Source organism: Leptosomus discolor, chromosome Z (assembly GCF_034619465.1).
Source record: "Leptosomus discolor isolate bLepDis1 chromosome Z, bLepDis1.hap2, whole genome shotgun sequence".
Taxonomy (NCBI): Eukaryota; Metazoa; Chordata; class Aves; order Leptosomiformes; family Leptosomidae; genus Leptosomus; species Leptosomus discolor.
This window is the reverse complement of record NC_141419.1, coordinates 64,364,044-64,391,356: the sequence shown is the minus strand read 5'-3', so window position 1 is coordinate 64,391,356 and position 27,313 is coordinate 64,364,044. Positions and strand designations below refer to the sequence as shown.

The window sequence follows — 27,313 nt, the reverse complement described above, 5'->3', positions numbered from 1 at the left end:
GGTGGAGTCTATAACTGATACACATTCACACAGCTCTTTCTGTGTAAGCTTACAAGGCTTATCTAGCAGGGGGCTACAGTGCTGAGGGGTGTGGGAGGGAGCCATGAGCTGCCTTGTGTGTCTCACAACCTGTTTCAGCCAGCTCTGAAACCATACAACAGTAAAAAAGCCATCCCACACAACTTCAGGCAGAGAAACACATGGCACCGTGTTAGAGACAGACACCTCTAACCACTTGGGACTGATGACTCTTTGGGGAAAGCATGCCATGCCACACCAAGGGGGGTACATACATCCCTGAGAGACTGCAGCTTGTTTACCCCTACAGCAGGGGCAGATCACAGGTACTAAGAGCCTTGCATGAACCACAGGGAAGAAACAGAGCAGTGGTGAGAACAGAAAACCATTACACAAACACTCCCAATCTCCTATGCCACACGTGACCTTGCTGGAACAACTTGGACAGACTAAATGTAACCCACTAAAAGAATCAGCGGAAGCTGGGAGACAGAGGGAGAGAGGACACGTGTTCATGTATGTATTTGTGTAATGGTTTCACATTTCTTTTTTTCAGAATTCAAATCAGTAAATATAAGTTTGTGTTGCCTGTCAATAAATGCAGTAATTCCCTGACTTTAGAATGTTCTGCTTTTGAGAAGGGTCTAAGCAGAAAAAGATACTAACATTTGTAAAACAAGCAAAAAAAAAAAAAAATTAAAAGGGAGCCTTTCTTGTAAAACCTCTTCATCATGGATAAAACAGGTGCTTAAAAGTAGCAATTCACATAGAACTGTTTATATTCTGTAGGGATGATGGGCAAGACCTTTTTTACTCACATTCAGCTTTGAAATTACATATGTTGATCACAAAAAACACTGTATTTGCTCAAATAAAAGCCACAAAGGCAGAAATGTTATTTACAGTTGCATGCAGGGAGAGAAAAGATTCTGCCCTGATATAAACACACATTGGGTTGAGGGGAACACATTTTAGAGTTCAGTTTTACATACCAAAAACAACACCAACAGAACCGTTTACTTTTTTTAGCATACGTTTGCTAAATACTAGTTTACAGGGCAGAATACTGCACTGTTACAAGTTAAATTGTTACTATTTCTCGCGAAAATAATGGAAAGCACTCAGAGTGGAAACCTACACATGCTTAACTACTCAGTGAAATTTTATTACAGCTTTAAAGAATGCAAAGTCATTAATAACATCTCCCTGATATCCAAATACACAGACATTTGGACAGAAACCTACAGGATAAGAATTGCCTACAAATTTAACACTTGGTTCTGCAAATACTAAAAATAGTAGGAGATACTGTTGTAGGTGTCTATTACAGGCCACCTGATCAGGATGAGGAAGTTGATGAGGCCTTCTACAGTCAGCTGACAGCAGCCTTGCACTCACAGGCCCTCTTTCTCATGGGGGATTTTAACTACCCAGATATTTGCTGGAAGGCCTACACAGCTAGCCATTCACAGTCCAGGAGGTTCCTCCAGTGCATCGATGATAACTTCTTGAGGCAAATGGTGGATGAGCCAACTAGGAAAGGAGCACTGGTAGCTCTTACACTCAACTAACAAGCAGGGTCTGGTTGAAGCGCTGAAGGTTGAGGGCACCCTTGGCTGCAGCGATCATGAGATGGTGGAGTTCAGGATCTTGTGCGGTAGGAACAGAATACCAAGCAGGATCACAACCTTGGACTTCAGCAGGGCCAACTCTGGCCTTTTCAAGCAATTGCTAGGGAAAATCCCACAGGACACAGTACTAGAAGGTAAAAGGGCCCAAGAGAGTTGGTTTATATTCAAGGACCACTTTTTCCAAGCTCAAGATCGGAGCATCCCAGTAGGTAGGAAATAAAGAAAGGGAGCCAGGAGACCTGCATGGTTAAACAGGGAACTAATGGGCAAACTCAAGTGGAAGAAGAGAGTCTATAGATCTTGGAAGGAGGGGATGGCCACTTGGGAGGACTATAAGACTGTTGTCAGAGGATGAAGGCAACTAGGAAAGCTAAGGCAGCCTTGGAGTTAAGCCTTGCAAAGGAGGTCAAGGACAACAGAAGGGGCTTCTTCAAATACATTGCAGACAAAACTAACACTAGAGGCGATGTAGGCCCAGTGTTGAATGAGGCGGATGCCCTGGTGACAGAGGATACAAACAAAGCAGAGTTACTGAATGTCTTCTTTGCCTCTGTCTATACTGCTGGAGACTGTCCTCAGGAGCCCCAGACCCCTGAGGCCCCAGTGGAAGCCAGGGTAAAGGAGGGGTTTGCCTGGGTTGATGAGGACTGGGTCAGGGATCAATTAAGCAAGCTGGACAGTCATAAATCCATGGGCCCTAATGGGATGCACCCGTGGGTGCTGAGGGAGCTGGCGGAAGTCATTGCTAGACCACTCTCCATCATCTTTGGTAAGTTGTGGGGAACAGGAGAGGTGCCTGAGGAATGGAGGGAAGCAAATGTCACTCCAGTCTTCAAAAAGGGCAAGGAGGACCCGAGTAACTACAGACTGGTCAGCCTCACCTCCATCCCTGGAAAGGTGATGGAACAACTTATCCTCAGTACTGTTTCTAGGCATATCAAGGATAAGAGGGTCATTAGGAGCAGTCAACATGGCTTCACCAAGGGGAAGTCATGTTTGATCAACCTGATAGCCTTTTATGAAGACATAACCAGGGGGATAGGTGATGGCAGTGCAGTGGATGTGGTTTATCCTGATTTCAGTAAAGCATTTGACACTGTCTCCCACAGCGTCCTCGCAGCTAAACTGAGGCAGTGTGGTCTGGGTGATGGGGTAGTGAGGTGGACTGTGAATCGGTTGAAGCAAAGAAGTCAGAGAGTTGTCATCAATGGGACAGAATCTAGTTGGAGGCCTGTATCTAGTGGAGTCCCTCAGGGCTCGGTACTGGGCCCACTACCATTCAATATATTCACCCATTACCTGGATGAGGGAGCAGAGTGCACTGTCAGTTTGCTGATGACACAAAACTGGGAGGGGTGTCTGACACACCAGAAGGCTGTGCTGCCATTCAGGGGGACCTGGACAGGCTGGAGAGCTGGGTGGGGAGAAATTCAATGAAATACAACAAGGGCAAGTGTAGAGTCTTGCATCTGGGAAAGAACAACCCCATGTACCAGTATGGGCTGGGGACTGAGCTGTTAGAGAGTAGGGGAAAGGGACCTGGGGGTCCTGGTGGACAGCAGGATGGCCATGAGCCAGTGATGTGCCCTCGTGGCCAAGGTGGCCAGTGGCATCCTGGCGTGTATGGGAAGGGCTGTGGTCAGTAGGTCTCGAGAGGTTCTCCTCCCCCTCTACTCTGCCCTGGTGAGAGTGCATCTGGAATAGTGTGTCCAGTTCTGGGCCCTTCAGTTCAAGAAGGACACGGAACTGCTTGGAAGAGTCCAGCACAGAGCCACAAAGAAGATTAAGGGGGTCGAACATCTCCCTTATGATGAAAGGCTGAGGGAGCCGGGTCTCTTTAGCCTGGAGAAGACTGACCTCATTAATGTTTATAAATACATAAAGGGAGAGTGTCAGGAGGATGGAGCCGGGCTCTTCTCGGTGATGGCCAATGACAGGAAAAGGGGCAACAGGTGCAAGCTACAGCACAGAAGGTTCCACATAAACATAAAGGAAAGCTTTTTCACTGTGAGGGTGACAGAGCACTGGAACAGGCTACCCAGAGAGGCTGTGGAGTCTCCTTCTCTGAAGACATTCAAAACCCACCTGGACGTGTTCCTATGTGACATACTCTAGGTGGTCCTGCTCTGGCAAGGGGGTTGGACTAGATGATCTTTCCCTTCCAACTCCTAACATTCTGTGATTCTGTAATGCTATCTGTCTCTTTCATTAACACGCTCCATGTCAATCAATGAATGATGTGACTGGAGTAGTGGAACCATGAAAGCTATTTTTGAAAGTAAGACTCACTATATGCATCTAGACTCAATCTACCACAAAGCCTGTTCTTATGTGCTTTCTACGTAATCTTCCAAAGATCTTAAAACACATTACTCCCTAAATGCAATCTTCCGAAAAGGTAACATGATTAGCATGCAACGCTTGCAACTACCCTGAACGACCTTGTGTTACAAAAAGATTTAAGCAGTATTGTTGAGAATTACCTTATCTAGATGTGCATGTGTGGCCTTTACATGCTCAAGCTTCTTCTGCAAACTGGAAATAAGTAAAGTTAAATATTGCATTTAAGTAGGATGGACAAAATGTCATTTCAAAATTTCAATAAACTCTTCAGAGCAGAAATGAAATATCAAAGATAGACTATATACTCAGAATAAGCTTGAACTGTCAATTCAGTTTTAATCTCAAAATAGAGATTTGTAATTATATTGGTTTGATCTAGTTAATGATTTGTGTTAGAACGTCAGCTTTTTTAAAATATAAACACAATTAGGTTATAGTAATGATTTGCAGTATCTTTGGGATATTAAATATTTATACTTCAAGAAGTACAACACCCTTGATATTCTTATGTGTAGGAACAAAAGGCAAACTAGATCATTAAAGCAAGAAGGGGAAAATAAATCACTAGAATTTGCCAATGTATTAGTTGTTGATTTTAAAAAAAAAAAACTGTAGAAGAATGATTTGAAAAGCAAGAAGAAAAAAATGTACAAAGCTGTTGCTTGTAAGAAAGAAATCTGTAACACTAAGTTAGATACTATATATCAGCTTCCCTTAAACTACTGTACAGCTCATTCCTACTGTGCAGTGTGCCTGCTACTTTAAAACTGGTCCAGTTTACTTCATAAAGGAGCTTGGGGACTTGTTTCATAAACTAAGATTCAGGGTCTTACTGTATTGTTTTGTGTGACAACATAAAATTTTAATGCAACTTCAGATTACACACCCACACCTGCCTTTAATCAAGATAGTGCAAGATTTCTTCAAATACAGTTTCTGCACCAAAGAACATTCCTTCTGTCTTACATCCAACGTGCAGAAAAGAGAATACTGCAGCAAGTCACTATGATGACAGCTCTCTGCTACTTCAGGTAAGATTGCCCATAAAAATCTCTCCTCCTACTTTGATGACTGTAAATTTTAAGAAGCCTTTAACGGTGGGGGAAAAGATACTGACTGCTACTAAGTCAACATTTCACACCCCTCACATCATCTTTGCTTTGCTGTCTTCTCACACTGCATTCCACAGAATCCAGAACTCCTGATGTGTTTCCTGTCACTTCAGCGCATGTATAGACTATAAGGTTCTACCAGTACCGCCACAACGACCAGATGTTGCATCTATCTGCTACGCTGGCAGAAATCCTTACCGTAGTATGCAGCTAAAAGAACAATTTTATTAGTGTACTGGTGTGTGTTTGTGCTTAAATGGTGCTGGATGCAAAGAGTTTTTCTCCTACAGACAATAGGGTAGAAGTCACTGCTAATATTTTACGTAGGGATTTCTGTATCTTATGAACTGCTACCAGGGTAAGCAATTTCACTGTACAGAGCTCAAATAAAAACAAAAGAAATGGAACTTCATTTCAGCAGTCTACAACCTTCTTGGTGCTTTTAGAATTTGTCTTTAAATGCTGCAATTTTAGAGTGATTCCTCTGTTTTAATCCCAAATATTGAGAACCTCTAAAGGAACTATGAGTGAGGTAACAGAGAAGACTAGACCCAGAAAAGCAAGATTTTTTTTTTTTTTTGTCAGCTTCTTAAGGACGTTCTCAGATTTGTAGACCACAGCACTTCCTAGTAAACCTTGCAGAATGCCACCTATTACTACAGCTAATCAGATCTAACTGTGATTTGCCATTATCAAGAATGATCCTTTTCTGATTCGCATCTTCTTACTGCTTTCTATCTGTCGTGTGGCTCCAGGATGAGTCAGTTTAGTTGATCCATCATAGAACTCAGGACATGGGTTTATGATCTGGTTTATGACCTAACAGTTATCTATTGTCCATAAAGGATATACTGGCCTTCCTCCCCCCTTAACTTTCTTTTGGATGCCTATTCTGAACCTCCTTGATGCTGCCATTAGTAAAGACCTGACTAGTACATTCACGGAGCTCAAAAGAAACAAACAAGACTTTTCACAGATCAGGAAAAAGCCATTGCCAGCAAAAAGAAGGGGCAGCAGAGAGTCAGGAAAAGCAGCCTATCCTTTGGATAGTACTGCAGCAGTTCACTCAGAAATCTCACAAGCACATCTCATCTACTAGAGGTTATCAGCTTGCATCTTCTGCAATTTCTCCCTTCTAGGAATAAGGAAGGGGCTTTACCCAAAGTGAACAGTGTGCATCCAGGAAGAAAAATGAAGCTGATATGGCCCCCAGTTGCATATTCCCTCCTTGGTTTTACGATTGCTCCAGTACTCCTTGCTCTCTTTGCTGAACAACTTCAGCACACAAAGTGAACAGAAAGACCTTCACCCCTCACCTCCAATTTTATTTTTCCACCCATCTAGCATGCTGAAGCACATGTTTGGCATTAAAAAAAAAAAAAACAAGAACGTGGAACACAGTAAACAGAATTCGTAGTGGCTTTGCTTGTTGTGAACCTCAGTCATCATTTTCTGTGAAAACTAAGGAGCCCTCCAGTTCATCATGACGGTAGAGTGAAAAAATTTTTGAAATCCTTTAAGTGAACCAGAAAAGAGCGTGCACATCTATTCTACTACTAGTATTATACCAAAACTTGTGTTTTCAGAAAAAAAAGCCAACCAGTCATGCACACTCTGACTCATTCAACTCTACAAGGTCAAAAAGCTCTTGCTGCACACATTTCAAGTGGAAAAAATTCTCAGTCTCAGATTACCACCAAAGTGAGAATTTTAAATAAGTGACTAAACTTGTTTAAACTAGAATTTCTAAGAGAAACTCACATGCAAATTTCAGTCAGGATCTGAGTGTTTCTATTTCATGCATGTATATTGGACATTATGTCTAATACAAGACAGTGAAATCACCATACCTTATTCCAGATAAACTGTCAAAAGCATGCAGGTCCAACACATTGGAGAGATCAACTCTAAACAGAGGGAAGAAAGAAAGCTTTGTATTTTTGCTATATTTAAAAATTGCGTTTACTTAAATAATTATTTTTTAAATGGTTCACTAAAGCTTATGTTTGTCTTCCTGTCTGTCATACTAATGGCATCAATCCTTAGCCTCAGTTTCGGGTGTTGGTGGTTGGTATAGTCTCCTACAAGGAAACGTAGTGTTCATTTACACAGCAATATGTAAGCACAGAAATGTAATTTTAAAAGATATAGTAAAATACAAGGTATTACTAAGGAAGATTATAAAATCCCTCATACTATATGCCTGAATAATAACTGATTTTCCCCAGAAGGGAAAAGAAATCCTGAAGTTCTTCCCAGCAATAATTGTGCACCCTTAATTTGGACCCTCTCAACACAAACACATACCCCTGGAATATATTTAGCTTATACTGACACACTGTTAGCAAATAAAACTGAAAGACACTATGAGGCAAGTGCTACTATGAAGAATTTCAGCTCTAACATCTGAAACAGACAAATGAAAAATGTTATATGGAACAGAAAGCATTGATCATATTTACTTGTAAGAACAGTAACTTATAAACTTGCATATGAAACTTTTTTTATAAAAGCAATACAAACTATAAGTTTCACTGCTAATAGCACTTTCTGAACGCAATTAATGATAGGTGGCTAAATACTAGGAACATACAAGAGGTTAAAAAAAAAAAAAAAAAGGAGACCTCTGGAGTGTAGGTAGTATTATTAAACTTCTACACCCAACAGTAGCTTTACAGTTTCTAAGACAAAAGTTTTATAATGTAAAACACATAAATAATTCCTCTCTGAAGTTCCTGACTAGCTCAGTGCTAGTTGTTTGTTCTCGGGGAAAAAAAAAAAAAAAAAAAAAAAAAAAATCACATAGAAACACTGAACAAAGTGTTCTATTGGTCCCTTTCAAATGTGGGCTTTTGAGAGACAAACCTGCTAATTAAAGAAGATCTGTTCTCAAATAACATACTAATAAATTAAATTTTGTGCTTATTTCACTTTTGGAATGTTTAATCATGGGAGAGGCAGTATGTCTCATTCACTAAAGAATATTTACTTCGTCATTAAGGACTGAATCTGAGGTCCACCTAATCTAATATTCAAAATTTAATGCTGGCTGGCATCAGACACCAGAGAAGGATACAGATGTGGATACTACACTTCACATATTGGATCTCTTCCTAATGGACATGGACAGATAACGATTTAATACACAAAGCATAAAGTCTAATATCCTCTTCAAAATTGTTAGCCATGCTGGATACCATCGTAACCTTTACAGAAACCTTTTTTTTCCATGTTACAAAAATCTTGGCCTCAAACTTGCACTAATTTCCTAGGCAATTTATGAACAATTTAATTCTATCAATAGTTTGCTGCTTTTCCCCCTCCAAAGCATTTCATTGATCATTTCTGTACCCTGCCTTGCAGTTAAAGAACAAGGAACTCCTGATCTGCTTTCTCAAAACCACTGTTTGTTCTCAGTAAAATCATCATGTTGTCACTTATTTAATTTCAGCTGGAGCAATGTCTTGCAAATCTTTTTCACGTTAGTGTTTTCCTAAGACCTGATCATCATTCATTATTTTCCCCCTCCTTCTGTGGCAAAGGTAAAATTTCTCATTCTTCATAATATAAGATAAATTCCAGAATTTTACAAATTAGTATCATGTTCCCCAAAGTTTACTAAATACGAGGAAAGGGAAATGCTACAACTGTACCTCTGCAACTCCATCCCTTTGCAGTACTTGCTCTTCTTTTGTCTTTCAATCATTTATGTTGCACTAGAAGTACATACATAGATGAAGAAATATCACTCTGCACAGATGTCATGAAAACTGTAAGTAATACAGAGGTCTCAAAAATAAAAGATAGCCAAATCTGGATATTGTAAAATTAGCTATCAGTAAATATCCAAGATTTACCATCAGAATAAAACCTGGAGTCATGAGAACATTCTCACCTCCATTTACAGAGAAAAATGCCAATGACATTGTTCTAATACAACTCAATTGTATGAAATACTAACTTAGTAATACTGAATTTACAGAATAGGAAAAATCAAAAGTCTAAATTTTGCAGCAGAATCTAGAGTGACTATTTACAGGTTAAAACTTTTAACATACCAAAAAAGCTGGTGAACATTAAAAGCTCAATTTTAAGAATTGCTCACATTTATCCACACTTGCTGTTTTGAACGTAAGTTCCTAAGTGACAACAAATCCATTGAAGAAAATAACTTTACGTAATAAGACACACATGAGAAATGATTTACTAAGGGTCACTAGAAGAAAAATAGATGAATGAGTGTGAAACACCCCTCAGTAACAGAATTTATGATCTCTTCCATAATATGTTTATTCTTGTTCTGAGCACTCTTCAACAGAATTCATAAGTTAGGAAGAAAAGAGTATGAAGCTGGCAAAGCTAATTAAACATTTCACCTTGCTCCTTGAACAAAGTAATGAAAACAGTATGAGAATGATCCTTATAAACTAACAGGATAGTGACTGAAGAGAATGCTTTCCATGGCACAACTGTCCAACAGCAGAGTATAAAACTTCCCATAATCAGACTGCAGGCAGATTCTCAACTAAGTTATAGCCAACAGACACATTAACAAGATTAATGTTTTCAGAAATGTAAACCCAGCTGATCTTTAGACTGAAAACAGATAAGCACCTGTCGTCAAAACCATGGGTTACCAAACAAAATACACATTCTACAGTCATTTGCTGGTCCTATCTTATCAGCCAATAACAGCAAATATTCTTCTCTACACTTTCCAACTACATTTGACAGTAACTTTAAAAAACCAAGTATATTTCATTAAGATTATATCCACTATATTCCCCTCAAAAATTGCTGCAAACAGGAACCTGTATTGTTTGAGCATTTATCACAATATAGACAAATTACTGACATAATAGTACACAAGTTAGTCCTAACAGTCTGAAAGATACACTGCTCTTCTAATACCCCTGGGAATAGCATACCCATTTAATTCCTTATTAAAGAAGAAATCTGAGTAAGAATTTCAATGAAAAACAGGAAAAACTTCCTTGTGCTGCTTTCAAAATCATTCTGTAGTAATGAAATATCTGCAGCAGCCATAAGTGAGAAAAATCTTTAAGATGACACAACAGAAGGAAAACATTATACTGCATGTGACCAACGATTAACTCAGAGACAATGTGGCTTGCAAGTTCCTCTTTCACTACAAGATCTGCTTAACAAGCTAAAACAAACTTTGAATTTCTACATATAACATTCCCTTAAAAATCTGCTACATTTCTGGAATATGCTGAAGCCAATTAAGCTACACCTGTGTTAGCATTTTTCAGAAACTTTCCAAATCCTCTTACTCCATAAACGGCAACATGATTAAAATTCAACTTAATAATTAAAAGCCATATTCATATTAAACTTAAGAACAAAATGCAGGCTTTGGGGAAAAAAGCGCTCAAGCTTTTGTAACATCCACTTCTCACGTACATAAGAAACACTTACTGGTATATTGCCAAGTCCAATAAAATCCACTAGTGATAAGCTCTGTAAACTAAGCTACATCTTAATAGTTATTTTTTTAAAGAATAATTATATGTTAGAGTGTAGGATGTGAACAGTAACAAAGAAAAATATATTTTTACTTCAAAAAAAATTCCTTTGTCGATATGCTTATTAGTAAAATAAATACCAAGTGAAGTATTTCTAATTCAATAGTTTTCCTTTATGCAAACTGATCTAACAGCATATTTAAATCTTGTCACAAAAGAAGCAGGATCTGGTACCTAGTAATAGTGGCCATTTTAATACCTTGATCTTTGTGTCTCTAGAACTTTAACAAGTCCGTTTATTGACCTAAAACAAAATAGAAAAAAAAAATCAGAAGTTTTATGAAAACGCAACCATAATATATTTCTTGAACAAGTTACCCATGGAAAGCATCATGAGAAATACCAATCACAACAATAACCCCAACTCTGTTACCAACTCGTTGAACAAGCCAACAGACACCCCGACAGACTTCGTTGTTGTGACTTTTTCATCTCCTAAGGGCTGGTAAACTTTAAAAGTTCTGACAAAAAAAATACTATCAGTGAGTATCATTTTCCTACCCAAGGTTCCTTAAGATACACTCTGCAGGGTCTAAGCATTTTTACTTTTAGAATTCAAACCACTAAGAAAGTTGTAAAGTATTTAAAAAGCTTAATCTTTCATTTTGGTTATCATGATATCAATAGAAAAAGATGGTGCACGTCTTTGATCATCAATTTGATTCAGACCTTTAGTTTTTCTGCACCCATGACAATCATTTGGGACTTGCTCCATGTATCTTCACATTTGCTAACAAACTCTGATCTACTAGCAGACTTCCTTTTCCCTGATGCTTATTTTGTAAAATGGGAACAGCTGCCCAGAAATGTAAGAGCGCGGACACTTAAGACAAAGGCCTGTCCTTAGTAAGTAACATCAAATCTTACCTAGATAGGTAAACTACTAAGACTGTGTAAGCACATAAAAACATTGAAATGCCTTTAGAAAGGGGCAGTCTCTCTTCACTTCTGAGCTAACAGTTTGTGCCAATGTAATCGTGAGAACTAATTTCTGTATTAACAGCACAAAGGAAGTAACTATGTTTAAATAAAATAACCTTTGATCCAGTAGTGTTATAGTTATGCCAAAAGTTTCATACCTGACAGATGTTCTGACTTTATTCAATTCCTCCCCTGAAACCAAATCTGTTTTATTGATGATGATAAGATCAGCTAATGCAACCTGCCTACACATTAAGGGAAGAAAAAAAACAAACCACAACATGAACAAATAAATACTAGCTCTGTAAAGCAGAAACACCATCTCTCCCACACTAAAAAGATCGCATGAGCATTGTTAGTACAGAAAGACAAGCATTACTCAAACTAGAACATCATGGAGTATGACTAAAGTACTACTGGCTTCTCCATGAGGTGCTCTTCTGTGCCATAAGAGAAGTCTACCAGCCTACAAAGGCTTGCTAGTTTTTGTTTTGTTTTGTTTTAAAATGTCATCTAACCCCAAGTGCTTCGGGTTTTATGAACTTCACAAGCCCTTTCTCCGGCATGTAGTCTTTGTAAAGCCATACTTGAAGTCTCTTTGCTTTATGAAGACTTTTGTGGTTAGTTATCCTGAATCACTGCGGCTCCAAGTCTAGCAAAATAGATTCCTCTATCTCCAGTTCTACTTCAAGCATATGAGATTCTGGCATGCAATTCTTTCTTACCCCCATCACAGGTCGTTCCCCTTCACTTACATAAAATCCCATCACTCTTAAAACACATACTAGAAGAGTCAGAGCCTGGCAAAAAGACCAAATGGAGCACAAAGGCACTTTTCTATCTTCTACCTCATTACAACAACCTACCTTGGTTTAAAAGCAAAGCAGGAGAAAAAAGCCTGATAAAAGAAAAAGAAGCCTCTTCTAATGGACTTCTACACAGCACAGTTCCTAACTGCGATACACAAAATTAACTTATACATCCATACCGAGATGCTTCATTGACAAGGCCTTCTGGCTTTTCCTCTGTCAAGTGCTAGACAAAAATGAAAACAATTCGATTAATCATATCCAAATGACATTTAAATTCACTTGTAATTAAAGAAGTCAAATCCAATTCAACTGAGGTATGTTTTTCAACAAGGTATTGAGGAAGATGGCATCTAGAATTTTCTGTAAAACGATGGTGAAAAAGTACATCCACCATTACAGAAGAACTTTTTTTTTTTTTTTTTTTTTTTTTTTTTACGAAAACTCTTCACTTTTTATGAATTTTATTATTAGAATGCTAAAGAGTTGGAAAACTCTACTATACTTATTTTAATTACTCTTCAGACTTATGGTGAAGCCACTATGATGGACCGTAACCATGGAAAAATATTACAATACTTTCATTTTTTCAGATACTTCACTGATGAGTGTGATGTCAACTAACTGTTAAAGATGGATTAGGCTTGCAGTACAGGATTTCATTTACATAAATGCATATGCCTTTTCTCTGAAAAGTTTGACAAACTGTACTTTTATAGTAAAAACTTGTGGCATTTTTTCTGGGTTTGTAGAAATAAGCCACTACTCCTTGGCTAGTTTGCCCAACATCAGTGTCTGCGGCCTATTCATGCTGTGACTGACAGAAGAGTCAGTCAGCACTGACAAAAGCAGAAGTTTCTGGTCATGCTGCAGGAGTTCAATATCATCTGCAGCTTTGTGCTCCACCTGTCTGCCCAAGCTCACGTCCTCACAGAAGAATCAGTGAAAGGGAAAAAAAGCTGCAAGCAGCAGTATAAAGTTTAGCAGCATAAAGTCTTACTTAATTTAGGCAGCGCAACAGACTACACTGAAGCATCAAAGGTTCAGCTACAAGTTGTTTTCTGCCCACTCTGCCACGGAGGCAGCAATCTCCAGTAAAGAAGCACCACAGACACCTGGAGGCAGCAAAACTTTAAACTGATGCTGTAATATTAGTAAGAGCTCACCACTTACGCCTTACATCTCTGGGAAGATTAGAGTCCTGTGCATTCCTTCATCAGCTCTATATGTACTAGGAATATTATTTTAAAATGTGTTTTAAAGACACAGGAATACCAAACGAAAGTGGAATTAATTGTCATGGGAAATATCTAAATTAAAAAAACCCTAGAAAACTAGTTTTTCTTCAAATGGAATCACCAGGCATCTAACATTATTTGACACGAAAACCAATAATACATTATTGCACACTGTTAGTCTTCCACATTAAAAAAAACCCCAACAAACCAAGAACAAAAATGCAAAACTATTTCCTGATGGTGCACAACCTAAGCAGAGCATAACGGGATGACTTGGAAGGAACCTCTCCTCTGACCTTTTCTTTGTAATCTTCTGTGTACTGATCCCATTGAATTAAATGCTGTGAATTAAATGTTGTCACATTTGTTGCCCTGAAAAGAACAATGTCAATAGTCCCGACATCAAACCCTGAGAGCTGAGAACTTTCACTTCAAGTTGTCCAACTGTTTGCCCTCGATTAAAAAAAAAAAAAAAAAAAAAAAAAAAAAAGTACTTCAGATTGCTGGGTGACAAATCCATTACAGTAATAACTCATGGTATCAATTACCACTTCAGTTTCAGTTTGGCTGACTGCTCACAGGGTACTGTTTGTCAGCTGTTCTTGTGATGGGTTGGTTCTTTGAAGCATGACACCCTTAAATTGCTGCCTATTATCTATGTCATTACCTGTATGGCTTTCAAAATTGTTTGAATCAGAAGCAGCTGTTGAGGTCAAGCTTTGCAACCCGAGGAACTGCACAAATTAGCAAGTCCTTTATACAAAGCAAAAGTTGTTTACTTGGCATGTAACTGAGAAAGTCTGAAGTTTCTATTATTCTGAATGGATGTCAGTGTTGTACAGGCCTACTGATTAAATATTGCTAAGAGTTTTCAGTGAGCTGTCAAAGATAATAATGGATAGAAAAGCTGAATGTTTCAGAATATTTTTGTGCCATTTCCAATAAATTACTTGAAAGTTTAAATATTACAAAAATTATTTTGAAAAAAAAAGTTTAGTGCTGCTGTGTGCAACACAATTATATTTGATTCAACCCAATAAATCAGCATTGCATGAAGAGAAAGATAAACAGAACAACATTTTTGCAAGTAATAAAACATATCCAAATCAGTATAAGGGCACTCAGCTGAAAGCAAAGCTGACAAGACATGCTGTGGTTTCTTGTGATAGTTGAGCTGATTTAAAAGTTGGTTCCTACTTAGAAGCGCAAAACAGCTCTCAGTCCCTGTCCCTCATTCTTCTACCAACTCCTCCACAAAAGTCCTTTCAAAACACAATGGCTTAACTTGCCAAACTGGCTTGCTATGGGGTTATGTTAGCTCTGCCCTGATACAACACAAGTTGACAAGAGGACAGGACTGCTCCCTTTTGGTAAATCAGCTATTAGATCAGATCAACTGAAAGGAGAAACACAAATAGCCCAAACAAAATAAAATCTTATAAAGAAGGGATCACTTCTTTATTTTGTAACCATTATTCTTCAGTTCTCTCAGCTTTCTGCAGCCATTGTAAAAACCAGAGATATTAAAAACACTTCCACAGCATGATAGGATTTTTATACCATGGAGGCATCTTTCTTACGGTCAGTTTTATCTTGAATCCTGCAAAATCAATACCTAATCAAAGTAGTCACTTCCTATGTTATTAAGTTGCAAATAATTATATTTATGACTAGCTATTAATCAAATAGTTCAACTTTTTTTGGTAAGTCACAATTTTCTGCTGTTATCCAAACCCACCATTCTACAGATCTGTTCTTCCATTACATTTTATATAGATTAATACCTGCACTTTTTTATTTGCTTCCATATAATGAAGTAATATTTTAATCTGAAATGCTACCTAGACACCTGGCTCTCTCATCTCACCTCACCACAGTTACCATGACATTAGCACCTTCCCCAGTTTGAGTCCTAACTCACTTATTACCACACTGGTATCAGAGGTCGTTCTTACTCCTCTCCTTTCAAGTAACATAGGTCAATGATGCTCTCTAAGACAATTTCTCCACGGTTTTTACAGTAATCCAAATGCCTATTTGGAATACAACCAAGATTCCCAAGTGAAGTGGTAGAACTAGAAGGAATTGAGTATCTAGCAACATGATAACTCCTAGCAGACATGCTGCTGTGTTGATAAGCATCGGAATTCCTATGAATATCAGTACTTCCTTGTTCCCCTTCAAAATATAGTTCTAATGTACCATAGCAACTGAAATAGATCCTCATCCACTGTAAGAATTGTAAAAACATAATCAATCCACATGAACATTACTGCGGTTTTAAACCACGTAACAAATCCAGTAACTTACCTGCAGTCCATGCTTTGCATCAACAACAGATATAATACCTAAAAGAGAACATTAACATGTAATAGAAATGTGCTGAAAGCAGCTAACAATTTAACAAGTTTTCTGAAACCTTGCTTTAAATTATAAGAATTCATGACACCAAGTCCGGATATGGAATGCTAATACACTAGAAAACAAGCTTGCACTTCTTACCATCAAGATAGATGTCACTTCCCAGCTCAGAATCGACCCAGAACATGGAGGCCACAGCTCCTAAGAAGTGCAGTACATTTAGTTGCAAAACTGATTTTCCAGTAAACTATCAATATTCAGACATTTCATAGAAAAACTGTATTTGTGGTGCTGTACTTGAAACTTCTCTTCCAAACTCATAAAGCATCATAGAAGTCAAATACCCAACCAGACACTTGACCGAACAACAGCTACCAAAGCATTATAGTTGTGTGCACATCAACAGCTATGACTACAAAAAGGTTTAAAAGTCTCACAATTCCAGATGCGAGTTTTTCTAAATCACCTTTACTCAGTAGTATCAACTATCTGTCATCACTATACTCCAAGGCTCCCTCATTTCTAAAGCAATTCTGTACTCCCCGACTTCACCTTTCAGCCACTGTTTCTAGGTCATGATATACACCCAAAAAAAAAAAAAAAAAAAAAAAAAGAGGAGATTAAAAAGGAGATAAAACAGTTACAGGAAAATGAAATTGGGACATTTGAGACAAATCAGCTCCCTCCTAGGAAACTTCTCTTCTTCAATAGCCTCTATAAATTCTCCTGTGCAGCAGTTTCTTACATCGTAAATCATGAGGATGAAGAAAGTCAAGAATAACCGGATACAGGAAACAATGTTTTCCTTAATTATCTCAGGTCTGCACAGGAAAGACAGATCGAGTTAAGAAATACCTAATGCAGGTTCAATTTGCAAACAGGTATTAAATTAGACAGGAAGTTAACAAGGGTAAATCATGCCTAATCCATCCGGGAAGGCCACACCTGACCTCCTGTGAAAATACAGTGTATTTGTGGACAAGGGGAGAGCACTGCATGCCATTTACATCACCTCTAGCAAATTTTTCTACACTGTCTTCAATGAAATTCTAGTAACCAAGCTGCAACATTACTGGTCTGAATGGAAAGACAACCAGGTAAAACTGGTTGGATAGTTAAGCTCTAAAGGTTGTAGTTAACGGGTCATGCCCTACCTGGAAGCCAGTAGCAAACAGGGTACTGCAGGGGTCTATCCTGGGACCTGCCCTGTTCCACATCACCAGGAACCCAAGAGAGGCCAGAAGACATGCCTCTCAAGTTTGCAGAGAACACCAAATTCGGAAAGGAACAGTTGATATACCTAAGGGCAGAGCTATCTTTCAGAAGGACCTGGCCAGGCAGGAATGAACAGCTAATGAAATTCAGCAAGGAAAAACATTAATACACTTAAGAACAAAGAGCCCCTGGCAATGACACAAGCTAGGGACAGGCTGGCTGGGGAGCAGGTCTACAGAGAAGGCCCTGGGCATCCTGGTAGGCAGCAAGCCAAGCATGCAGCATACCCCAGGATCAGAAAAGGCCAAAAGCACCCCAGATTGTTGGAACAGAAGCATGGCTGAGGGAGGTAATTTTCCTCTATTTAGTACTTTTAAGACCACATCTGGCTAGCGCTCTAGCATGGGGATCCCCCATACAGGAAAGACATCAGCATAGGATCACCAAAACAGTTGAGGCTGAAGCACAGCTCCTACAGGCCGGGGAACTGCATTTCCTCAGCCTGGAGAAGGAACAGCTTCTGCAGAATCTAACAGCAGCTTCCCTGGTACCTACAGGTGAGTCACCAAGAAGACTGAGCCAGGCAGAAGCACGGAAGACAACCACAGTAAGCTGAAGTAAGCAAGGTTCAAACCACAAGTACCAGAAAAACATTTTTTCACCATGAAAAGGCAGGCACATAACAGGTTGCCTGGAGAGCTTGTGTCACGTTTATCCTCAGAGGATGGAGATATATGACTGGACATCCCAAAGAATCTGGTCTTGTCTTAAAGCTGTCCCTGCTTGGGGCAGGAGGTTGGACTAAAGACCTCCTAACATCCCTTCCAAATTGAATTAATTTTGATAAGCATCGTAGAAGAAACAATTCTACGATTATGTGATTTTAGTACTTTTAATATGCTAGGCCTCATTATTCACTGAATTTCCATCCAGATGAGGTGCTTCTGGAGTAATGAAACATGTAGTACACTCTCTTCTTTGTATAGTAATTTATATTTCTTCAGGATGTAAAATGGAACATACTAAACTGACAAGCCTTGAGCAAAAAAGAATCAGCAAGTATTTGGACAACTGGAACCACATTTAATCAAGGACTTGAAATCTGTGACCAGATACACAAGGCCTAGGAGTACACTACTCCTGTTTTCTGCTAAAGTGGCCCTATAAAGCAGATCCTTGCAACATCTAGGATGTGCTGTACATTTATTTTTTTTAAAAAAAACGTAATTTGTTACAAAACAAACCAATTTAACGTGTAACAGTGCCGCAATGCGAAGGATAGGAGGAGCTGACAACGTGACAGTATTTGCTGGTTGTTGTTTTTTTTTTTTTCAATTATCAGAGCCTTAGTTACTTATAGGCTGTCTTAAGACTATTAAGCAGATCAGAATTTAAAAAGAAAAAAAAAAATCAGTAACAAAACTCATTCTAATACCTAAAACTGTCCACTTGAAGTGACAAGATGCAGTCCTCCAAACACCACTCCATATCAACACCAACTACTTGTAAGTCGCTCACAGCGCTTACTCATGCAAGATATAGCAAGGACCACAACATCTAAAGGTTTCCTGGTATCTATTGATTTTTTTTCCAAAAAGCCTAATAGTTTTCCAATTTGACTCAAATAGAATTCATGTGTAACAGAGGCCAAATCGATGCCCTGTCTTTTGAAGAAAATTACTCTACCATGACAAATATTTAGCTGTGAGCTGGAAAGTGTCAGTTTCCTAAATGGAAAACAATTGAATTTCTGATAAGAATTTCCTTTACTCTTGGACAACAACATATTTTTAATTGAGGTGGTTCACAGAAAGTTGTTTTAGATAGCTATTACTAACACGAGCTCAAGTTTAAACCCCATTTTATAATAAGTATCACTAAAGAGTGAATTTGTAAGATCTGTTATTGTTCTGTAACTACCAGACTGTATTAGTCTGTTTTGCAGTGTATTTTATGACTTCACAAAATACGCCTATCACAACCAATGTGACAGCAGATCAGATGCTAATAATTTATACTTTAGAAGGAGCAATGTAGAACAGCAAAAGCCTACTGAAAACTACTAGTTTCAGAGCGTGTTTCTCTTCTCCAAGCCCAGTGTCTTCTCTTGACAGAAATGTATTTTAACTGGATTTCTGTTGAGCTTTAGTGTCAATTTAGAGCAAGTTCAAAAAACCCAAACCAAAACACCCAGCCACACAACCTCACCCACAGCCCTGCTTCTGCACCTTATCCAATTCAGTTTTAGTCTATACAGCCATCAAAGCATGTACCTGACAACTGACCGATTCATATTACGTTTTGCACAGTGAAATGACTGGTGAGCAAATAAGCACTTCATAGAAACAGAATAATTACCACAGTTATGAAAACCATAATGTGAAATACCTGGATCTGCCAAACCAGTTGTTTCTAACAATATATAGTCAAATTTTCCCCTCCTTTGCATCAGGTTCTCAATAGCCTTCACACCATTGTCCCTGTAAGAAGAAACAATTAAACCTAAGAACAGAGAACACAAGCTAATACGTGTATAAGCATGTATCTTCTGATGCAGAACACAGTGTCAGTACCATCAAGGCAAACACCTGAGTCAGGACTTACAGTCTACAATGAAAATTTAGTCATCAAGCTACTGCTCTAATATTAGGGAAATCATAGTTTTCTGTTTCATTTTAGTCTGAAAATAATATTTGCCTACTCCTGACAGGCATAATAAAGGTGATTTAAATGAAGGTTTGTTTTCAAACACTGAAAACTCTGTAAAGGACAGTAGGGCTGTGTAAATACGTAATTACTTGCTATGGCAGCTGAGATTACAAAAACAAAGGGGGGGGTGTGGAGGCAAGTGCGGGAACTGAACCATGTTCTCCTGCCTTTCCACCTCACCTACAGTAAAATAAAGACATGTAATTTACTTAAATCTCAGCTGATGAAGTCAGCCTGAAGTAAAAGTGTATGGCATTTTATGTAAGAAACCAATGTACATAAAACATAGCAGCAATTCCTTACATCCCAGTAGAACACTTTGCAATAGGGTCTTCCGTTTTCCACTTACTATCCCAGTTTAAGGCATAGGACCAGCTGCTGCAAATTTTCAGGACAAAACAGGCCATCACCCTTATTACAAACTTCACACAAACAATCCAGCATTCAAACAAACAGGGTAAAAACAAACACACTCCTGCTTTTTAACATGACCACCAGCTTACAATTTGAAATACTGTGTTTCATTAGGTCACCAAAAGGTATTTCCGAGGTGTACAATATTCAAGTATTAACCTACATACAGAGAATGAAACACAGAGTAAATACTTAGTGTGGAAATTAGGAAACCTGAGTCCTAGTTCCGGCCTCCCTGAATCTTTAGCTCTCTGTATAAAAGCATATAACACTAACAGAAGAGGGAGAGCTCCCTACCCTACAATACCCCAATGGTATATATGTTGGTATTTAGATTATTTTTCTGAAAGACACTAAGTCCAAATCCAGTAAAGCAGCTAAACAAAATAAATTTCTATCTCCCAAATTCCAATTCTTATTTTATCTGACAAAAGAAGTCTCAATCAATACTATCATCAGTTTTAGGAATCCAATCCTGGATGCCTTATCCTTTCCTCAACTCCCCCAAAACCCACTGTAAGAACTTGTACAATAGTCCTTCCTTACTTTACTGAACAGCACAGGCAGCCATTTCTGAGCTCCAGCCATTCTTCATAGAGTTCTCCCCCTTGACTGATTGCCAGCGATTTCTCCAAGGCACTCCCTGGAAATACAATTAGTATTATAATTTTAATCTACAATGCCTGCAAAAGAGCTATGAAAGACTGAAGTTGGTATACATTTTTCTTCTTGGATTATATTTTTTTCTTCTGAGACCGTGTTTCTGACATGTTCCTCAGAAAGTAGTATTTCCAATTTTAAGAGAAATTTAAAAGCCAAAGCCAAGTTGAAACCAAAGCCCAGAGGTTGAAAGTACAGCACAAGTGTCACACACTTTGCTAAAAGAAAGGGAAGTCAACCTCTGCCTCCATATTAAATAAAGGTTCAGTCTATACATTTTATTTTAGGCTCCATGACCAGAAGAGTGGCGTGCATCTTTGTTGATGAAAACAAACCAACAAAAAGAAACACCACCAACACAGTGCAAACTGTAAGCAACATGAACTACGGTACGGATATAAAATTACAGCCGTAAGTTAAAAATCCTGAGAAGCAAAGGAAGGAGTTCAAAGAACCACAGACAGCAAGCACATATCTCCCCATCTTCTTGTTCTAGGATAACTTGTGATCTCTAAGTGGCTGAGGGGAAAGGAAAGAAAAGAAAATACTATCTACCAACATGTTATTTTAATTTCCATTTGCCTGAAACTGAATAGGTCAATTGGAGGTAGAGAACTTCCAACAGGGTGATATATACTCATTTACTCTGCTCCGAGGGACTGAATTTATGTACAAAACAGATGAATGCACAGCTTTATTTCATGAACACTAGCCAAAATACTTTTTGCCTTTCTGAAGACTATGAGATATGTCAACAACAATGAATTTAAAACTACAATGTCCTTTATTTCCAGAAATTTTATATATTTGTCATTTTATGACTACAGAAATGTTTCTGCAGGTTTACATACCTTCTCCAAACTCATTCAGAATAACTGCTATTCTTTTATTATGCTGTTCTGTCAGTATGTAATTTAGAAGAGTTGTTTTCCCAGCTCCTAGAACACAGACCATATTTCTATTAAAATATTAAAAAAACTTAAATTTTCAAATAAAAATCAAATACTGTTGCGCACATGCACACTTCAGACAAATCCAATCTCTTCTGATATGAGCTTTCATTCTTGTATCGTGCATTCTATTACAGCAGTGTAAAAATTAATTTGTAGAGATATTTGACCCCACGGAACTACCAGCACATGAAATCTCAGCTTTAGGAGACCCATAGTTTTCCATTCACTGAGTGTCAGTTTTTGATAAACTTACAAGACCCCTACCAGCTGGGCAGTCTTTTTCTAGAAAACTCATTTTTATGTTTCTTTTAACAAAAGACCCACTTACTATTCTCCCTCCCACTGCCTTTTCCCGACTAGTTCTTTTGTCATCAGTAATCACTGATGAGCTACTACCATTAGATAAGGTATTGTTAAGCAAGGCATTCACAACTTCTGTAACACCACATTGCTAACAGTTTCATCCCATACACAAGATCACAACTAGGGGAATCTGGTAAAGCAACCTTCCTTCCCTGCTCTTAGAGCTTATTGAGAAAGTATGATGCAGGACGAAGTCACAACTTCTAAAACAGTGTTGGCGATCTTAAATTTAACTAGAACTTTACCGTATATAATCACATTCGAAGCTCTCAATAACTGTGTTGGTTTAAGAGAGGGAAACCAAACCTCACAGAAGATGGCGATTCAGTCTGCATTTAACAGAGGCAAATATATTACGATATTCCTACACTAAGCGACAAAAAGCGATTTGTCAAACACGACCAAACAAACCGGACCCTGAAAACAGGCTGGTAAAAGCAGCAACAGGAGTTTGTACGGCTGTCCAAAATCGTTCTGCAAACCTAAATGGAACCGCGCTTACTAAGGTAAGGACACGGCGCTGAAAGGCAATGTCTAAGGCCTCTCTTCTGCCGTGCCCCTCGAGCCCGGCGCACTCACCCAACCCGAGGGCAGGGAGGCTGCCGTCAGACCGGCCGGGGCACTGCTCCGCCCGCCTCCCGGCGTGCGGGCCGCCCTGCCGCCCAGAGCCCCGCGGCGGCCCGGCCTCTCACCCAGGGCTTTCCCGACGCCAGCGAGCCGAAGCCCCCAGGCCTGCCGTGCAGCTCTTCCCAGCGACGGGACGCGCGGCGCGCCGCGGGCGGGCCGCTCCTCACCCAAGTATCCCGTGATGATCGTCACGGGGATTTTCCTGCTGGGGCTGCACTCGATCTCCTCCGCGCCGCCGGCGTCTATCGGGACCAGGTCGGGGCAGTCCTCGTCCTCCATGAGAACGCAGCCCGGCCAGCCCCGGCTAGGGCAGAGGACGAGAAAGACTCAGGGCGGGCAGTGCCAGCCGGGGCAGGGGGCCGCTCCCCCCGCGGCGCGGCCCGCCCCTCCAGCCGCCACCGCCCCGCCCCGCCCACGGCCCGCCCCTCCAGCCGCCCCCTTTCCGCCAGACCCTACAGCGTCGGCGACAGCCGCCGCTCACCTGCGCCCGCCTGACGTCACGCAGCCCACGCCACGGGCGTACACCACCGCACCGGCCCCGCGCGCAACGCCTCCCCGTCGCGCCTGCGCCTTGACCCTCACGGCGGCCTCCCGCCGCGTTCTGCCGCGCAGGCGCAGCGGGAGGGAAGGCGGGGCGCGGCCTGGTGCTGGCCGGCCGTTCACCGGCGGGCGGGGGGACGGGCGGTACTGGCGGCGGCATCGCGCGTCCCATCAGGCGCGGCTCCAGGGGCCGTGGCCCTTTCCCGTCGCCCTTCCCGGCCTGGTGTCAGGGTGAGGAGTGCCGGTTCTGACTCGCGGGGAACGGGGAAGACGTTCCGGTCTGGGCAGCAAGCCTTGTGCCGGGGGGATGTGCTGCCGTTCAGTTGTCAGCAAATAGAGTTACGGTAGAGACTGAATGATCGCTTTCTCTGTGTTCCGTCGGATAGCGTGAGGAGCCGTGTACGTGTATAAGACATATCCACGGTTAATTTAACAGCGTTTTGAACTCCCCAGCTTTCTGCGGACCATAGGTTCAGCAAATCGGTAATCTTCCATTTTCTCACATCAAAAGATGTAAATGTAATAGTGTTGGGGGAGGCATGGGGACGAGATTTGCCTCATGCATGTTCCTCAAAACCCAGGTGTGGTTCTCAGCTCTCCATGTAAGGTCCAGAAGCACCGGTTTGAGTACAGACTGATAAAGTATGTCAGGCTTCATCTTGTGTGTACGTTTGTTGGCTTGTGCTGCAGTTAATATACTTAGTATTTATCCTTGAATCTTCTTGTGCAGGTTAAACATACCTTTAATGCCAATGATACTTGACAATACTCCACTCTAAATAGTTTGCTTTTACTTTAGTCATTCTGATTACAAGTGTGTGAAACAAGCATGTAAAAGTCCAGTCTAAAAAAATTGTCAAATAACTTAGATAATCCATTAATTCAGCTTGTCCTTGGAGACACAACTGTGTTTATTCCAACAGAAATTGTTTGTCCATGTAGTAAATTGAAAAGCAAATTATTAAAATATTGATTTGTGAGAGAAATGTGGTTTTTTTGCTTTGCTTGTAGTTAAAATAACTCCTGTTGGCCTATACTATAAACCTTCTGTCAGCTCTGTGGAGCGTCAGCAGCAGCACAAGCGTGTAACTTCTGAGTTCAGCAAGGTGACGGGCTTAGGTATCTTGAGTGAAAAAGAGTAGCTGACAAGAATCTGTTGTGGAGTTTCTGTTCCCTTAACTGTGGAAGGCAGTAAATCTCATCCATTCATTATAGGGTATAAGTATATAGCCTGTTAATTTGTAGAGTTTTAGGACCAATACATGGTAAAACACATCTTTTTGCACCCACCACTTGGGTAATCCCTTCTATGACACATCCTGTTTTAAAGGAAAACCCTAGTCTGTTTTTCAAAGCTGTATCTTAGAACCCTGACCAACAGTATGTGTTTGTGCTGTTCTGAGACTGCTCATCTTGACATAGTTCTGTTAAGGGCTTGATTAAGAAAAATTTCAAGACTTTCACTGCAAGAAAAGTGTGGGGTGAAGGAAAAAAAATCAGAAGGATGTTGGGAACTAGCAGCTTAGCACCACAGAGCATATAAAAGGCTGTAAGGTGTCCTTCAAAAATGTGGCTGTTAGTAATATTGGAATTTCATTTACATGTCAGTGAGACATCTGGTACTAGGGAATAAAAAGGTGATGAAACCAGTGTCCTGGTTCTTTAAGCTCTTATGCTTGTCATCAGTTCACATGACACTGCTCTCTTTTTTTTTTTTAACAAAATTATGTAAAATAAATGCTGTGGTTTCTGGGTTTTCGTTTGGTTTCTTTAAAGTTTCTATTCAAATACTGGAATTGTGCTTTAAGTATTAACTGTCTTGGCATTTCTATTGAACTACATAATAAAGCCTACTTTGTAAAGATAAATGCAAAAGCTGCATATTTTATTGTAGTGGCAGCTAAAATGAGCATAGCAGACCTGAATCTGGGTGGCACAGTTGGGAGTGTTTTATTCTAAGATATTTGTAGACCAGACAGACAGCATCAGAAAGCAGTAAAGTGTTGACGGGTACCAGGAAGTCGTATTTAGTTATTGCTTTAGGTGGCTGCAATTGAAATAAGCTAGTCCCTTCTCAAATACCGAAGATCTCAGTGCAAGCAAAGCCGTTTCTTTCAGACTGATTTGGATGATGGAGAAAAGCGTTTGAGGCTCTTTGAGGAGAATTGGGGAAAAATGTAAGAGCCATGAAAATAAGGAAGAGGTTGCACTGAAGAGCATAGCCACTTACTGATTCCTGATACAGTAGCAAGGGGAGCATGGTCTGGTTGAATCAACAGGAAAAGAAAATCATTGGCATTCCAATATTATGCAGAATACTACAGTCTTAAAGCAACATGGCTGCTGGAGGAGGTTCCTTTATGGTACTATAGATCTATAGTACAATGTAATTCAGTGTCACAGAGAAGGGAGTTGCTGCAAATTCATACAATGATGCCAGATTTTTTGAATTATGTTTAACCTGCAAACAACACAGAAACAGAAATTACGTTCAGTTTTGGGATCACCTTGGTAGCTGCTGAGCAGGCCCGTGTATATCTCAAAATATAATCTGGTAAGCAGAGGCTTAACTTCAGTATGATTTGCATAATCCCCTGGGTATATTTACTTTTTTCTTGCCTTTTATCTGTGTTTAACTATTTCTGTATTAAACTGTCTCTATTTTCTTATCTGTACTTGGACTGATAGTTTCTCCTGACAACTGGACTTTATTTTTCTTTGAAGAATGCAGATTATTCACATGTCATGTAAGACAAGGAAGATCTTACTTCAGTCTGCGCACCTGCTTTTTAACACTGCTGCTTTTTATGACTTATGTTGACATATGCGCAATGTGCTGTTATGTCAAACTGAGAACATTAGAATAAAGGTATGGCTTATAGCCAGGATTTAAATACCAACATAGATCATCTAGCAAGTTGCCTAATTGTATGCAAGATGATGGTAACAGGGAAAATTTTATCAGTGTTATCTCTACTTAAGTTCTGTTTACTGTGAAGATGAGCAAAGAAACCTTTCTCTCTGAGAAACTCTGTTGAGAATCTGGCCAGTAACATTTTTATTTCTCCAGAAGAATTTGCACAGACAAATGGAAAAAGAAGATATGCTTTCAGATAGCCTTTTTCTTAATTATAGAATCAAGCGTTTTATGAAAAAACAAAAGTGATCTAAGTTCCCTTTCTCCTGTTTCACCAGCACAGAAATTAAACTAAATCTAGGAGTGACTTTTTAAATATCTTTTTTTAAGGAAGGTTCAGTATTTCATTGCCAATCTATTTAATACATCAGTAGCAGTAATGGGAATTTACACTTACTTTTCTGAGATTTAGCCTGCTAAGTTTTGCATGTCATTTTCTGTTTAAAACAATCTTGAATAAATCAGTTTGATACAGTCAAGATCTGTGCCAGCAGGAGCACTGAACCTGACGGCTTGTCAGGTTCCTTTCAGAACAGAGTGTCTAGTTGCACTGGCTACATCATGGTCTTCTAGCCGGTGATGTTGTGGGAAGGTGGAATATGAGCAAACATTAACAGGCATTGTGTATGCCTGGCAGGTACTGAGATCATCACCGTTTTCCAGTTGGTCTGAATCTCCATATATTCTTGCAAGGTGATCAGGTAACACTTATTCATTACTGAAGTTATATACCGCTGGTGTATTTTGCCACAGATGCACATTTACCGTCATAAAAGATACTGAGAAAACTGCCATGGACTCAACTCAGTTGTTGGTCGAGCATCAAAGGCACATCCTCTACAAATAAGCAGGTGACACTTGAAGCTTCATCAGGGCTTTGTCATCCATGACTATCCTGGGATACAAAGCTGTGTTTAATGATGGGCATTATGC

At 39.7% G+C, this 27,313-nt stretch overlaps 1 protein-coding gene across 2 annotated transcripts in view; it reads right to left on the bottom strand.

Moving 5' to 3' along the window:
- ZNG1A (Zn regulated GTPase metalloprotein activator 1A) overlaps nucleotides 1–23,211 on the bottom strand; it is a 29,795-nt gene extending 6,584 nt beyond the window's left edge. For both annotated transcript variants that reach the window (XM_086479962.1, XM_086479964.1), the window contains exons 1-11: nucleotides 23,091–23,211; nucleotides 21,832–21,918; nucleotides 20,867–20,963; nucleotides 19,586–19,677; nucleotides 16,124–16,183; nucleotides 15,932–15,969; nucleotides 12,563–12,609; nucleotides 11,733–11,819; nucleotides 10,853–10,897; nucleotides 6,955–7,011; nucleotides 4,133–4,184 (exon numbers count right to left, since the gene is read on the bottom strand). In XM_086479962.1, coding sequence (XP_086336088.1) covers nucleotides 4,133–4,184; nucleotides 6,955–7,011; nucleotides 10,853–10,897; nucleotides 11,733–11,819; nucleotides 12,563–12,609; nucleotides 15,932–15,969; nucleotides 16,124–16,183; nucleotides 19,586–19,677; nucleotides 20,867–20,963; nucleotides 21,832–21,918; nucleotides 23,091–23,202 — 774 coding nt within the window. In that variant the 5' untranslated portion in view covers nucleotides 23,203–23,211. The remainder of the gene's footprint in view (nucleotides 1–4,132; nucleotides 4,185–6,954; nucleotides 7,012–10,852; nucleotides 10,898–11,732; nucleotides 11,820–12,562; nucleotides 12,610–15,931; nucleotides 15,970–16,123; nucleotides 16,184–19,585; nucleotides 19,678–20,866; nucleotides 20,964–21,831; nucleotides 21,919–23,090) is intronic.
- Nucleotides 23,212–27,313: the final 4,102 nt, after the last annotated feature.